The 15,873-nt window shown below is 43.6% G+C and overlaps 1 protein-coding gene across 5 annotated transcripts in view; it reads left to right on the top strand.

The window, feature by feature from the left end:
• The window catches only part of ACMSD (aminocarboxymuconate semialdehyde decarboxylase), an 82,438-nt gene that overhangs the window by 8,699 nt on the left and 57,866 nt on the right, over positions 1–15,873 (top strand). For 4 of the 5 annotated variants that reach the window (XM_068545234.1, XM_068545232.1, XM_068545233.1 and 1 more), the window contains exons 3-5: positions 9,969–10,065; positions 13,912–13,961; positions 15,318–15,554. In XM_068545234.1, the coding sequence (XP_068401335.1) occupies positions 9,969–10,065; positions 13,912–13,961; positions 15,318–15,554 (384 nt within the window). The remainder of the gene's footprint in view (positions 1–9,968; positions 10,066–13,911; positions 13,962–15,317; positions 15,555–15,873) is intronic. The other variant, XM_068545236.1, reaches the window with a different exon arrangement.

Here is a 15,873-nt window from a genome sequence, read left to right as displayed (position 1 = left end):
TAAAAAACAGTGCTGGAACAGTGAATGATTGGGGAGATGCATCTGGGCTAGCTGGTCGGGGAGCTAGCAAAGACTTGGAGGATGAGAAGGAAAAGCCTGGAAGAGCATCCCTGGCTGAGGGAATAGCAGTTGCAAAGCCCTCCATATGAGGAAGAGCTGTGTTCAAGGAACAGGAAGGGGGGCAGTTTGGCTGAGATGTGGTGAAAGGGGGAGATGGAAGGAAACCAGGTAGGCAGGGGCCAGATCATGGAGGGACTGGTAGCACGTGCTAAGGAGGCCGGGTTTTATTCTCAATGTAATGCAAATTTTTCGGAGGGTCTTAGCGGCTGAAAAAGGTCACCTTGTCTGATCTGTGGAGGATGGATAGAGGCAGGTAAGAGTTTGGGGCACAATGTGGTGGGAAGAAGCTGGAGAGGTAGGCAGAAGCCTCATCAGACGGGGCCTTGGAGGATGGGCTTAGGCCTTTGTACTTGATCCTGAAGGCAGTGGGAAATCATTAAAGAGTTTTTTAAACATCAGAATCTCTGGAGCAGCCCATTTTCACCTTCATCAAAGGCCACCCACTAAGTGCCAATTTAGACACTGGGCTACACTTCTCCCATGAAAAGTGCCAGTTCCTAGCCTGGGAGCTGATGATCTAAGCTGGCCTCAAGTCTCCCCAGAAGAGAAGACAAGCTGAGTGGAGATGACGACAAGGCCACTAGGAAGCCCCAAGTGCAGGGATGGGCAGCCTGTAATTTTTTTTTTTTTTACTCCCTGTCCCAGGCTGCAGTTTGTAACCTTGACACTGGATTTGAATGGCCTTCATTTCATCTTGTTTCTGTGTCAAAGAGACTGCAAAAACTTAACAGTAAATCTCAAAAAAAAAAACCCCAGAACAAACAAAAAGAAATCCAAGAATGAAAATATTTCCAGTCAAATCTATTACCTGATATTTCCAGCAAAACTGGATATAACAGTAGTCTTATAAAACAAAACAGTGACACGTTCCTTTCCTCTGTTTCAAAAACAAAACAAAGCAAACCAAAACAGAACCAAATCGGTATTTACCTAATTACAGTGGTCAGGGATCACAGTCACTGGAAAACACCACACAAATATATACAAATATGCAAATTCAGCTAAGAGCCATGAGAGAATCCAGCACTTTGAGGGTGAAATTTCTTTTCATTCTCCTGTACCCCTTTGGTGAACAAATCTTTTCTGTCCCCCATGAATGATTTACCTCAGAGATTCCTGTTTTCTGAAAGGTCTTTCCAATACACTTCTCTGGTCTGCCCTATTTGTTTCTCTTCTTAACCTTTGGTTTTTCAATGCTTTTGGAATGAACCAAGGGGTATTTGTTTGCCATGGTAAAGCCTTGTTCAGAACTGAAAAACAACATTTGTCCTTGGGTTGAATATTTATAATTTGGTTGAAGATTCATAAAAATATGTACGGCCTCCTCTCAGGAGCCGCATGGGGTGGCGGCAGAATTGAGTGCTGATGGCATGAACACCCAACAGCATTCAGAGGAGGCCAGACACAGGACCTAGTTCAAAGCCATGGGTCAGCAGCATCTAGAAACATCGACTGAGTGTTCTTCAGGCCCTTGAAATACAAAGACACACACACGCCATTTCCATCACACTTAGCATTTTCAGACACACTATTCTGTGTGATCTTCAATCATCAGGTTCCTGCTCTAAAAAATGATTTCCCTCTCACTGCGGAGCCAGGAAGACACTCAAATGAATAAAGAACATACAGATAGTGACAATTTTGTGCTGAGCAAAAGAGACAATAAATAGTAAGGGAATTCAAGGGGGTGGCAAGGCCAAGGCAGGGGGCAATTCTCATGAAGATAAAGAATCATAAGGCTGTAGGGCTAGGGAGCATCTAGCCCAGTGTTTGAAAACATGGGCTGCAACCCAACAGTGAGTCATAATATCAATTCAGTGGGTTAGGACAGCTTTAAAAATAAAATAGACTACAAAAGAAAATAGCAGAATATATTGTTCATGGTAAGAGTAAGTGTTGTTTCATCAAACTTTTGTCTCAGTTTGTATCTGTATAAATCTTGGCTTGGCCAAAAAGTTCGTTCGTCTTCTTCCGTAACATCTTACCCGAACGAACTTTTTGGCCAACCCCGATAGATATATACAGATGTAGTGGGTCACAATGGAAAATATATTTTTTAATGTGGGGTCGCAGCCAAAATCGATTGAAAGCCATTCATCTAGTCCAATATCCTCATTTCATGTTTTTATTTTTAAGCTTAACTTTCCATTACATAAGTAGAATCTGAATAAATTCTCCTTTTTATTTTTTATTTATTTTTCTCTTTTTACATGCATTTATTATATGAATTAACTAACTACATGAACTGAGAAAGAGTCCCATTTGCAATGCAAATATAACATTCATACAAAAAAAGGACAAACTCAAATGAAACCTTTTTTGATTTAAGGTACTTAAAAAAAATAAGGCTGTCAAATAAATTCTCCTTTTTAAATTTAAGCTATTGAAGATAAAGCTACAGTTCCCTTGGATCAGCCCTCCCCATCCTCAAAAGTAATTCCTATTAACAGTTTGGTGGGTATCTTTCCAGACCTTTTCCTATGATTTTACTTATACATACATGCACCTATTAAAAAGGACATAGTATTATTTAATATGTTTACGTACATATTTTTTAGCTAAGTCAATCAGGTTCCAAACAGAAAACAAACAGCATACTTAGAATATTCTGAAAAGAGTTAATAAAGAGCCTCCTTATAAAGGTGTAGGCGTGGGATGAAGCTGTGGAGGCAGGCAGGGGCTGGATGATGAAGGGTCTTCGGCCAGGTTAAGGAGTTTGGATTTTACCTTCAGGGCAACGAGAATCGATTCATGAGTTTTAAGTGGCGGAGGTAGTGAGATCTGATTTAGGGTTTTAAGTTTACTTGGCTGCTTTGTGGAGACTGGGTTGGAGGGGAGCAAGAGTGAAAGCAGCAAGAGATGAGGCTGGAGGCTGGAGGCTGGAGCAGTCGTTCAGGTGAGAGAGGATGGGGCTTGGACCAGAGCTGGAGCAGTGGAGATGGAGAGAAGTGGACCCTTGCGGCGTCTATTCTGGAGATAGAATTAACGGCATTGGGAAATGGACGGGATGGTGACAAGTCAAGCCGAGGGAAGTGAGAAAATGATGTAGTCTCAGAGGGATGAGAAAGATAATGCTGATATCAAAGGACAGAAGCAGCCAAGCCAGGAGGACAAGCAGATCTGGGGGAGAGAGCATTAGGCTGAGTGAATAGAGCGGGAGGTGGTTGTGATAGAGCCTCCGTGAAGCTGTCCTTCAGAACCTCGTCATGTGGGACAGAGGCTGCTTCCTGGTGACAGTGTCTGGGCCATTTCTGCCACCTTTGTACCTCAAGCCCAACCAGCCTGGCAGCTTGCATGGTCTAGAGGGAGAGCCTGAGTGGGGACTGGGGGCAGGGGGAGGAGAATGGAATCTGACATGAAATACTGAATTTTCAAATACATTTTTTCTTTTTCCCCCTCTGTGCTAGTTTTTTCCTTGTTGTCTATCCATTCTGTGTGTAATAGTTTGCATCTACTAACCCCAAACTCCCAGTCCATCCCTCCCCCACCTCCCCTCCCCCTTGGAAACCACAAGTTTGATCTCTATGTCTGTGAGTCTGTTTCTGCTTTGTAGATAGGTTCATTTGTGCCATATTTTAGATTCCACAGATAAGTGGTATCATATGGTATTTGTCTTTCTCTGCCTGACTTACTTCACTTAGTATGACAATCTCTAGTTGCATCCATGTTGTTGCAAATGGCATTATTTCATTCTTTTTTATGGCTGAGTAGTATTCCTTTGTATATATATACCACATCTTATTTATCCATTCATCTGTCAATGGACATTTAGGTTGTTTCCATGTCTTGGCTATTGTGAATAGCGCTGCTATGAACATAGGGGTGCATGTATCTTTTTGAATTACAGTTTTGTCCGGATATATGCCCAGGAGTGGGACTGCTGTATCATATGGTTAATTCCATAAAATTCATTTTTAATGATACGCAATACCAGACATTTGAAATACCAGCCATATTTGAACTCATTTGCAGATAGTGTTAGAACTAGAACTTAAGAATCGGAAGTGTCAGAGGTGAAGTTCCTTGGGAATCAGACTCTGAGAATGGAGATGAGCATGCAGAAGGTTTATCAGGAAGTGCTCTTAGAATGGACATCAGTGAAAGGGAAAAGAAGGAAGCAGGATAAAACAGAGGGCAATGTTGAGCTGTGATGTAGTCTCAGTGGAGACCTCAGCTGACCCTACAAGAAGCTCTAAAGCTAACCTCCAGAGTTGTCCCAAGTTGGGGGGTGAGGGCAAAGAAGAGGGGCCTTTACGTCTCCGTGGCAGTCAGTCATTGGAAGTGGGCTTCCCTGGAAATAAAGCAGGACTTTAAGGGTAAGTGATTTACACATAGGATCCAGGTTTCCTGACGGCTGTAGTTATCATGACTTCTACTACCCCATGCTGTTCTGGCTTAAAAAACATTAGAGGTATATTTGAAATGAGTTATCTGGGTGGTGATGGATGGTTGGAGAATTCTTTAATTAAAATAAAAATAACAAAAAAAAACCCTTGGTTTTCTTTCAAGGGTTTATAAAAAAACAGAATTTGTTTCTGAGTTGAATAATTTAGAGCAGCTTGCTCCAATTACTTGATTATTAGTTAAGTTTAAAATCTTGGTTGATGTTGGGATCAATGTTAAAAACAGAACCTAAGAGACCCCCCAGTCCCTCCCCTAGCAGCAAGTGCTGACTTCTGAGGCCCATTTATATCCCTGCAGGGATCCTGGGTTCCTAAATATCACGTGAGAGGGATCAAGAATTGATTCTCTACAATAACTGTCAGGTCCCAAAATTCTGGTTGAAAAAGCAAAGAGAACTGGGAGCCTATTGGGGCACAGCTGCCCTGTGGTAATTTTCACTGAGAAAGAGCTCCCCTGACAGCTGCTGTCATTCATTTGCTTTACCATGGATCCAGCATAAAGGGTGTGGAGGGAAAAGTTTAGTAAGTCTGATTCTCCTGCAACATAATTAGGGCAACCCCCCAAAAAGATTGGACTCCTTAGGAAATTATAGTAATTAACACTTGCTTACTAAATAATTACACCAATTACCAAATATCAGCCTGACAGGGTGGAAAATGGCTTCATGAACCTCGATTCTTTTCCCAGTTCTATACCACTAAGTGCTCTCTAGCAGCTAAGCTCTATACCACCGCATCTCAGGGACTCAATGGTAAATGCAAGAGTTGAACTAAAGAAATGATCCATTTCTGCTTTAACATGTTCTGCTTTGTCTGAAACCAAAACTTACTTGTGCACCTCCCAGAGAAACCCAATTTCCTCCCTTGCCATTGATAGTATATGGTAAAATCTGGCCATTGGATGAATCTAGAGACTGTCATACAGAGTGAAGTAAGTGAGAAAGAGAAAAACAAATATCGTATATTAACGCATATATGTGGAACCTAGAAAAATGTTTGCAGGGCAGAAATTGAGACGCAGATGTAGAGAACAAATGTATGGACACCAAGGGGGGAAAGTGGCAGGGGAGTGGGGGTGGTGGTGGTGTGATGAATTGGGAGATTGGGATTGACATATAGACACTAATATGTGTAAAATAGATAACTAATAAGAACCTGCTGTATAAAAAAATAAATAAAATTCAAAAAAAAAACAAAAACAAAATGTGGCCATCATTCATTAAGCAAGCTCTCTGGACTGTACTAAGTTCTTTACAAACATTCTATTATTGAATCTTCTGTATCATTCTGTGTTCTTAGTTGCAAACAACAGAATCCACTCTAGCTAGTTTAATTAGAGAAGCAGCTCACAGACTTTCTGGGAGGGCCAGAGATCAAGCTCAGAGGCTGTGCTAACAGAAACAATGCCCAATACCTGGCCGGGGACCTGCTCTAGCAAGGCTGTGAGCGCTGCCACTCCTGGTCGCAGACAGGAAGCTCATGTTGACGATGCTGAGACTGGAGACCAAAGCACTGGCAGCTTCAGCACTCCAGCCATGTCTGACACCTCGGGCAACACCCTTATTAAAAGACTCTGGATTCTGCAGAGTCCCTGCTTCCTCACAGGGCCCACTTCCAAATCAAAGTCACACGTGGGGGCTTCTGATTGGCAGAGCCTAGAGCACATGCCAGTGCCCCTGCTACAAGGGGAGCTGCGAAAGTGAATTCTGAATTCCCCCTCAGGAAGGGGGAACCGTAATGTGAAAATATCTTCACATATAGGAAGTGTTCCAAGGATGCTGGGTGGCTACAAGCATGACAAATAAAATGGTCCACATTTTACAGATAGAAAAAGTGAAGGTTAAACTCAGAAGGGCTGTAACTTAGCCAGTTATACTGTTAGTAAGTAATTTAATGAGATTTAAGCCCCTATCTATTGAAATGCAGAGACCATGCTCTTCAGCACTCTGCTACACTGGGTATTTTATGGTAATTAAGCTTTCCTAGTAAGAAGCAAAAGAAAATACTTCTAATTGCCAAATGAAAGTTTGTTTCTCAACTTTTTCTCTTTTACCATCACCCCTCTCCACTCCCTTCTTCACCAAATAAAAAGATGTGTTTCTATATTCTATTTGTGCAGTCAGTATCAGCACTCTTGCTTGCAAACAAAAGAAACAAAGAATGGTTAGTTTAAGCAGAAAAGGAATTTGTTGAAAGTATTTTAAGCCCCTCAAGAATTACAAAATGCTTAGGGAACCACACTCAAATGTGCAGGTGACTGAAGCCACGGCCAAGGCCATGCCACAGGTACAGCCCGGTTAGGACACTGCCACCAGCACCACTGCCAATGGACATAGCTCATGGCCACTGCTGGAATCAATACTGGCAGCATAAACTCAACTGTTCTTGTCTTTTTGCATCACTTGATTTTGATTCACAACCAAGCATTGATCAGTCACGTTTGGGACAAGGAGAGCAAGTATTTGGGTTTTAGTAGAGGGAGGCTGGGCCCCACCTCTACCAGTACTCTTGCAGGAGAGTCCCCAATCCAGGAAGGTGGTTCAGATGCTGTCATTGTCAGCAAAGAATCAGAACTGAGGCAAATCAATCCTGATGTCCTGATCTCAGAGACTTGGCTCTGCCTGGGTGTAGATACCTGTCATAGTTACACAAGTCACTTGCTCATTGACCTATTCCCCAGTCTGTGAGCAATGAAAACACGGATGTGAGGGCTTGCTCATGCTTGGGAGATGTGCACAGGCTGCCGCGCTTAAAGGTGAAAAGTGGTCGGCCTCCTCCATGAAGGAGATGGGGAAGGTCTAGTCCTTGGATCAGAAGGATAAAGAAGGAAGGTGTAGCAAGACCTGGGTGCAAGCCAAGAGGAAGAGGAGGAGGGCAGAGAACTCCATCAAGCACAGCTCAAGGCCTTTGATCACCACATGCTTACACGGCCATCACGTAGGGCCCAAGGGTAATCTTGAGGCTCTGAAGCACCACCAGAGGTCATGTGTCCTTAAAGCAGGGGAATGTCAGGAGACAGCTCAGTCTCTAATTAGCCATACATCATTAATAACTAATACTAAGAATAACTAACACTCAACATGTGTCAGACACTCTACTAAGTGCTTTATAAAGATTATCCCATTTCATGCTCACAAGATCCCTTTAAGGTAAGTCATATTATTATAACTATCTTAAAAATTAGCCAAAACTCAGAAGTTTCTAGACAGAACAGCTAGCAGGACAGAATCTGAGACTCCACAGATATTTGATGTCACAAAGCAGAAGAAACCATGGAGCCATGGCTAAATGGGACGAGTCTGAACTAATCTGTGCCATCTGCCAAAATGATTTAAAGTAAGTGGTCATTATCAACTCTGACCATGACTCTGTCCCACCCGTCTTGTTCTCTGGGCCAAAAGAAGTCCAAATCCAATGTATGAGTGCCTTGTATGCTGGGTGGTAAGCTGGAAGCAATACCTCCTCATGGAGCTGAAGAGGTTGCAATGAAGGCAGGGTAACTGAAGAACCAAGAATCTTCTTTCCTCCCAAAAGCAATCACTGACCTGTCACTCCAACTAAGCCTGGTCGAGCGAAGAAGGCTGTGCCCCGGTTATGCCAAATCCTCCAGGAGATCCAAGGAGTCCAGCACGGATACTTCAAATTTAAATAACAGAGAGAGAAAGATATTCAGATGTTCCAAATTCAACATCACTGCAGAGCATAATAATAATAACATCTGAATGAAATAATGTCATTTGCAGCAACATGGATGGACCTAGAGATGATCATACTAAGTGAAATAAGTCAGAGAGAGAAAGACAAATATCATGTGATATCACTTATATGTAGGATTTAAAATATGACAGAAATGAACTTGTCTACAAAACAGAAACAGACACACAGACAGAGAGAACAGACTTGTGGTTGCCAAGGGGGAGGGGGGGTGGGAGAAGGATGATGGATTGGGAGTTTGGGATTAGTAGATGCAAACTATTACATATAGGATGGATAAACAACAAGGTCCTACTTCATAGCACAGGGAACTATACTCAATATCCTGTGATAAACCATAATGGAAAAGAATATGAAAAGGAATGTATATATAACTGAATCACTTTGCCATACAGTAGAGATTAACACAACATTGTAAATCAACTATACATCAATAGGGGAGTCCCCTGGTGGTCCTGTGGTTGAGACTCTGTGCTTCCAAATGCAAGGGGCACGGGTTCAATCCTCGGTCAGGGAACTAAGATCCCACACGCCACACGGTGCAGCCAAAAAAAAAAAAACAAACCAAAAAAACCCAAACTATACATCAATAAATTTTAAAATAATAATAATAAAATACTAATATCTACCAAAAAAATAATAATAATAACCTTTGGCTTATGGAACCTCTGCTCAGCCAACTCAAGTACTCTGTTCTTTGTCTCTGTGGATGGGAATCTGTGCCTTAATTTCTTCCTTTTCTCACAGTCTTTCCAATCTCCATGTTTATGACCTAATTTTTTGGTGGTAGATTACTAACTTGTCTTTTTTCCTCAACTATATATCCTTAAAGTTTTACATCAGTCAGAGAAAGTATATTGCCCACCTTAGGCGCTACGTAAATATTTGTTTTATAAATTGAAAAAAAAAAACTGAGAAAACTGAGGCTCAGAGATGTTGTTTAACTTGCTCATGGTCACACAGTAAGTGGCAGAATAGGGATTTGAACCTTAGCAGTATGATTTCAGGGACCTGGATCAGAACTTTTCCCTTTTCTTTAGGGATCAGCCACAGGAGGCCCAGTTTAGAGGCCGCTGCCATGCTCCACACAGCCACTTAGTTTGCACCTCCCCACCCCCGCACTGAGTATTAAAAGGTAGTGTACAAGACAGGCACGATGTCTGGTAGAGGTAGCAGCTCAGAACCAAATTTCATATGTGCTGCTAGGCTGTTTCACTGCATGGCTTGCCTCCTCCTGCAGGTGTTGACATCAGCAGGCTCTGCTCTGCTAGACAAATTATTTACTCTCACTATCCATCTGTTGCTTCTCTATAAAACAAGAGGGTAGGACTAGACGGTCTATCTCAGAGGTCCTTTCAATTCTAAAATGTTATGAATCTAGAGTTTTCCAGATGCTGGGCCATCCTCTTGGGTCTTGGAGCCAGAGGTTCTGGCAAGGTGACCTACACAATCCTCAAGTTGCGTAGTCCCAAAAGGCCATGACCATGACCTTGTTCTCTCTGTGTCCAGCCACTGACACCCACAGAGCACACCCCTTCAAATCCAAGCCAATATTAAAGCACAAGGACAAAACGTTGAGTTCTGTTAAATAAACAGATTTCTACTTCTTCGAGGATTAAGTAAAAAAACCCTAAAAAGGTTAGGGGAGAACCACATTCCAAAGCATACAAGGAAGGATTAATCTAGGTAAGCTTAGGTCACCTTTTCGCTGATGTGAGTTTTCTGACTTAGGGAGAAGCAAAGATGCTGAAAGATGGGAAGGTCTTCAGAGTGGTTCAAGAGAACTGCTGGGACCCAGAAGTTCGCCTTAGAGAAATGGACCAAACAGGTACTTCCAATGAGAAACACTACCAATGTTTGCATCTGATGTAAGAGGCATGTCTACCGCTAAAGTCTGTTGACCACGTTAGGTGATTTATGTGATGGCAACTTCTGATCTCCTTTTCTCCTCCAGGCCAGGCTGTTCCAGCTTCACTGGGGGAGGGATGGCACCTTCCACAATTATGTTTTCAGAGTGTGGATTTAAAATTTTTTGAAATTAGGTATACCCTGTTTTAAAGTAGAATGATGTATTATCCAAAAGATAAAAGTGGTATTTTATTATTTGAAAAAATTTTAAGTTCAAATGCATAGTATTTACATATTATAGAGCCAGTTAAAACAGTAAAAATAAGAGTTCACAGATTAAGGATGCCAAGTGCCTGGTTAGTCAGATTCAGGATCCGATTTCTTTCTGTAGTTTCTTTTGGTGCGCAGTACACAGAATGTCCCCACTGACACATAAGGGGTGGAAACGGGAGCAGTTTACAAAACAGTTAATCATGTAATCTCAGAATACTCTACGATGAAACCAATCCAGAAATTTGAAAGGGGAGAATTAGGAAATTTTTGTTTCCAAGCTGAGTCACTAACAATTTCTAAGAACTGCTTGCATTCCTCATCCCATATTTTAAAATCAAACAAATCCCCATAATTTAAAAGCATTATGAAAGCCTATCTAAAATATGGTATGATGGGTAGGGGATAAGATAAAATAAAATAAAATAAAAAACATAATAAAATAGTAAAATAAAAATGTGGCACGACAGCCGCATTGTGCTTTCACTTGTTACTACCTGGTTGACCGTGCCACCAAGGACAGCATGCTCCAACAAGAGAACCCAGCCTTCGGGACACGCGTGGGCTCTGCCCAGAGACTGTGATGGGGAGCTCCCCACGACAACACTGTCAGGCCTAAATTTTGACATCAGTGGTCTAGATTTAATCCAGAAAACAAACAATTCATACACACAAATAAAAGAGCCCTTTAGAACTACCACCTTCCTAACCAAGGACAAATGTATAAGAAGTTCAAAGATACACACAGAGATGGCAGGAGACATTTTATTCCAAGGTCTGCATAAAACAAGTTAATAGATGTCAGCCCCAAATAAGGAGGTGGTCTCTGGCATGTTAGAATTTGGTATAGCTACTTTAGGCTAGATATTGCTGTCTAGATTTTTTTAAATAATTAAAAGTACATCTAAATTGCATTCAAATTGAACTTTGCGGAAAGCCTGAAGCACTTCTGTAGACCATTCCATAGAACATAGTATATATGCCCCTGTACTAGAATGGGGGTGGTAGGGGCACTGAGAGAGAACAGCTTCTCAGACTGACAGCAAAGACCAAGGTCTTACTCTAAATGTGAAGCACAAGCAGCTCCCACCTCTCAAGGAGAAAACTAGTGGAAAGGAGACTCAGATGACTGGTGTCAGAACCATTGCTCACGACTGCAGTTTAGGTGAAGAGTGTCTCCTTTGGTTTTTGCTGTGTGTTTCATTCCACAGCTATCCTTAAGAGGACAGTCAAGTCTAACCCTTGCTGAGCATTTTTCTTTGTGCCAGGTACCTCAGCACCTGACGTGTATTAACTCAATTCCTGTAACAACCATCGTAGGTGGCATCTATTATTATTATGCCCATTTTACAGATGAAGAAACTGAGGAACAGAGGTTAAGCAATTTGTCCAAGATCGCACAACTTGTAGGGGGCAAAGCCGAGATTTGAACCCAGGCAGTCTGGACCCAAGCGCTTAACAAATGTATCCTACTGCCTCTGCCGAGGTAAGAAAATGATGAAGGCACAGCACAGACGGTTCCAGCAAGCCATGCCATCTTCACAGGGAGAAAAGTATAATTGCAGTCCCTGGTTTACTTCCTCACATCTCTATGTGGCAGGCATTGTTGTACCTAGTGCCACCTGAGGGGTATTAGGAGGTGAAGTGATTTGCTCGGGATCACACAGCAGTAAATGGCAGAGCTAGAATTGTACCTAGGACTGTCTCTCTCATTCCATCACTTTTCCCAAGCCTCCCTCAGGACGAGAACCGCCTGGGGTGTTTATTAAAACTTTTTTTCAGGGCCCATCCACTGAGTCACAGTTTCCAAAGGAGGGCCTAGGAATTTGTTTTTACAGTGTTCTCTTCCCTCCACCCCCCGGCCTCTGCCCATTTTACTCAGCAGGTGAGTCTGGGGAACACTGTGCTATTGCCAAACTGTCAAACACCACTTTAAAAAAAATCAGCTCTAATTGGGTTAGACTTGTTTTTTTCCCCTCTTGATTCCCAGAAACCAAAGAACATGTATCCAAATCAACCAACACATAAATAATGCAATTTACTACGTTAATATAAAATACGGTGACAAGTGATGGCCACTGGGGTATCAGAAGGTGCAAGGCTGGACAGCTGCCTCGTCCCACCACTTGCAGGCCATGTGATCTAATCTATAAAATTAAATACAGTAATGTAAGCAAAAGCATTTGTGTAAATGTAAAGATTTTACAATTGAACGGCATTTATCTGCTGTATACTAATCACTGAACACAAATCACATCTGTGACAATCTTTAACAATGCTCTCTAATCAAACGCTGTATTGTCTAGTCCTCACTAAACAATGATTTATTTATTCATATATTGGGTATGTTAAGGATAGAACACGGACAGTCAGGTTCATGTGGTGTTGAAATTCAAGTAGGGCACGGCACAGGATAAACCACCACAGTCATGACAGACTGTAATAAGTTATCAGAAAAGGAAAGGAACAGAACAATGGGATAGAGAGTGGATAGAGTTGGGGAAGGCCTCTCTGAGGATCTGACATTTGAACGGAGACCTTGGGGTAAAAAGGAGCTCGTCCTGTGATGAGCCATAAGGAGGGCATTCCAGGCAGATGGAACAGTAGTGCAAGGGTCCTGGGGCAGGAAAGCACCCCAAAGAACAGGCAGGAGGCCTACGAAGTTCAACATGAGCCCCCAGGAGAGACGGAGCCTTATAGACCATGTTCAAGTTTGGATCTTACTCTGAATGTGATGAAAAGTGCTTGGAAGTTTTGAGCAAGGGAGTGACTTGATCTAAGTTTTAACCCTTACCCTGGCTTCCAAGTGTAGAACAAACTGTAAGAGGACAAGAGTGGTAGTCGGAGACCAGCTCAGAAGCTTCTACAGTGGTCCATGTAGGAGATACTGGTGGCTTGGACCAGGCAGTGGCAGGGGATGGGGAGAGGTGAGCACATGAAAGGAACTGGAGTAGAGCTAACAGGACTCGCTGTTGGGTTGGACGTGGGCATGAGGGAGAGAGGAGCCACCATTGTTTTGGCAGCATCTCTCCTGATAACCCAGCTCCAGGAGTGTGAAGATAAGAGATTCTAGGCATCCTGGATGCTGGATTCTGGAACCACACTCAGGGTCTCATTCTGGGCATTCCAGACAGTGGGACTCTACCCATGCTCACTTAGGAGATGAATTAAAGGGGCGTGGAAGGTGCCTGAGAAATACACTCTGTCACGCATGACCTAAGATGAAAAGCCTTAAAAAAATTGATTGGGAAATGTCTTGCTTAAATAAAACTTCACAGGAAGGAGGGTTGGAAAAAACCTTTGAAAAATTGTTTTTTAGTTTTTCTTGAACGATCTCACTTCTGTCCAGCCTTTACTGCTCTCCTTAGAACTGACGCTGAGGGATGAGGGAAGCCTGGGACAGAGACCCTGCGAGAAGGGGGGCAGGGAGGAGCAGCGAGGGAGGGGAGAGAGGAAGGAAGGTGGGACGGAGACTTGCTGGGCTCCTCGGCCCTGGGAAATGTAGGAGTGCCCGGGCCATTCTTCTCATTAGCTTTGCCTTTGTGTCTGTGTCTAGGAGTGACCGTGCAAGCCCTTTCCACGGTTCCCGTCATGTTTAGCTACTGGGTGAGTGTGAAACCTCAATCCATCTCCTTGGTGGGCGAAGGCTCACTCACATCCAGCTCCCTAGCAAGTAGACAGATGCCTCAAGTCTCGAACATTGCCCACCCAACTCCCCACCCCTTTAGAGATCAGCAGGGCCCCTCAGCTTCTCACACTGCACTGTCCCCTCCCAGGCCTGTCTTCCTAGTCATGTCCTTGCTCTGGACCTGCATGGTCCAGTATGGTAGCCAATGGCTGCAGGTTGCTATGTGACTCGAATTGCATTGCCACTGGACAGCCCAGTTCTAGACCCAACCTTAATCTCCATGAGAACTGACCTGTCTGCTGACTCATTCCTGCCGTGCCTGGCTCAGTAATTGACAAGCCAGCTTATTCAAAAGTGATGATTTTGAGGCGGTGGAAGTGATGATAATGGCCTAATATGTTGCCTCTCCCATGGAAATATACAATTCAAAACAGGATTCCTAGAGTTGGAGCCTTTCCCCAAGTGATTAAGTCTTGAGTGCTAAAAGTTTCAGGCATGATGGCAAGCCTGTGGAAGCACATTTTTGTACATAGCTGGGGGTGCACTAAGTACCCTCTCAACCAAATAAACATTCACACGTGTTGTGATTTAATGAGCAATGGAAATACCACCTGCTCACACTTACTTCCTCCACCTGTGCTCATAATTCTAGTATTAGTGATTCAATCCTTAACTGTTCCTATCATGAGATTCACTACTTAAAATAAAAATCCCCTAAGATCTCGAGATACCTGAATTTACCAGACTGGGTGCTATTCTGATTGGGCAACTGGGATTGCAGGCGAATGCCAAATTCTTAGCAGTGGGGTGGGATGATGTTGAAAGACAGCAGTGGTGGAGAGGTTCCTCTTGAGTGTCACTGCCAACAGGAAGGACAGGGAGAAGGACAGACACGGACAGGAGAGGTCCATAAGCAGCCCGGCATCCTCTGAGGAGGCGTGACAAGGAGGTGTCCTGAAATCTGGCACTCACCAGGCCCAGCTCCTGGGGTTGGGAGGGGGGATGCCTAGGTGTGCAGCCCTGCAGACTCCTGTCTGCAGTTGGTGGGGTGGCCCACCCTCATTCCATGTCTAGTGTAGGATTCCAGGCCCTTCTGATTACAGCCTCAGTTTTTCTAATTAATCAGCAATATGCTAGCAGTTTTCTTTGCCTTGGCAATGACTGGCTTCTGGGTCTCCTGTGGCCAAGGCCTAACTCAGGCTGTGTTTCAGCTTTCTGAGGGGTGAAGCCACTGAGAGTGACAAATGACTGAGCCCCGAGGAGGTGTCGATCAGAGTAAATATCTAAAGAAGTAAGTTTTGAACCATGTGCTTTCCCTTACCTGTCTCCACCAGGCCAAACCTCAGGACACTTTAGAGCTGTGCCAGCTTCTAAACAATGACCTAGCTGCCACCGTTGCGAGCCACCCGAGGAGGTTTGTGGGTCTGGGGACATTGCCCATGCAGGCCCCTGAGCTGGCGGTCAAGGAGTTGGAGCGCTGTGTGAAGGAGCTGGGCTTTCCAGGGGTTCAGATTGGCTCCCACATCAACGAGTGGGACCTGAACGCCCAGGAACTCTTCCCAGTGTACGCGGTGAGTACGTGGCGCTCACTCTCGGAGCGTAGCCGGGCGCTGTGCTGGGTGTCCCTGGGTGGGAGAGATGCCTGATGACATGCTAGATGTAGGGGGAAATGTGGAAAGAGCTCCCCCAAATAAGCGGGCCATCCTACTAGAAGAGGGACAAGTGGAAATGCTTCCCAGGTCAGCCCTAAGTTAACTCAGTGAAATCTCTCTTCTTTCTAGCCCCCTTGCTCTCCTTTTAAAGTTTCATTTGGAATAAAATAGATAACCAACAAGGACCTACTGTATAGCACAGGGAACTCTGTTCAATATTCTGTAATAACCTAAATGG

This window comes from Eschrichtius robustus, chromosome 5, assembly GCF_028021215.1.
Source record: "Eschrichtius robustus isolate mEscRob2 chromosome 5, mEscRob2.pri, whole genome shotgun sequence".
Taxonomy (NCBI): domain Eukaryota; kingdom Metazoa; phylum Chordata; class Mammalia; order Artiodactyla; family Eschrichtiidae; genus Eschrichtius; species Eschrichtius robustus.
Note: the sequence above shows the minus strand (reverse complement) of the source record. Positions and strands in the feature narration are given on the sequence as shown.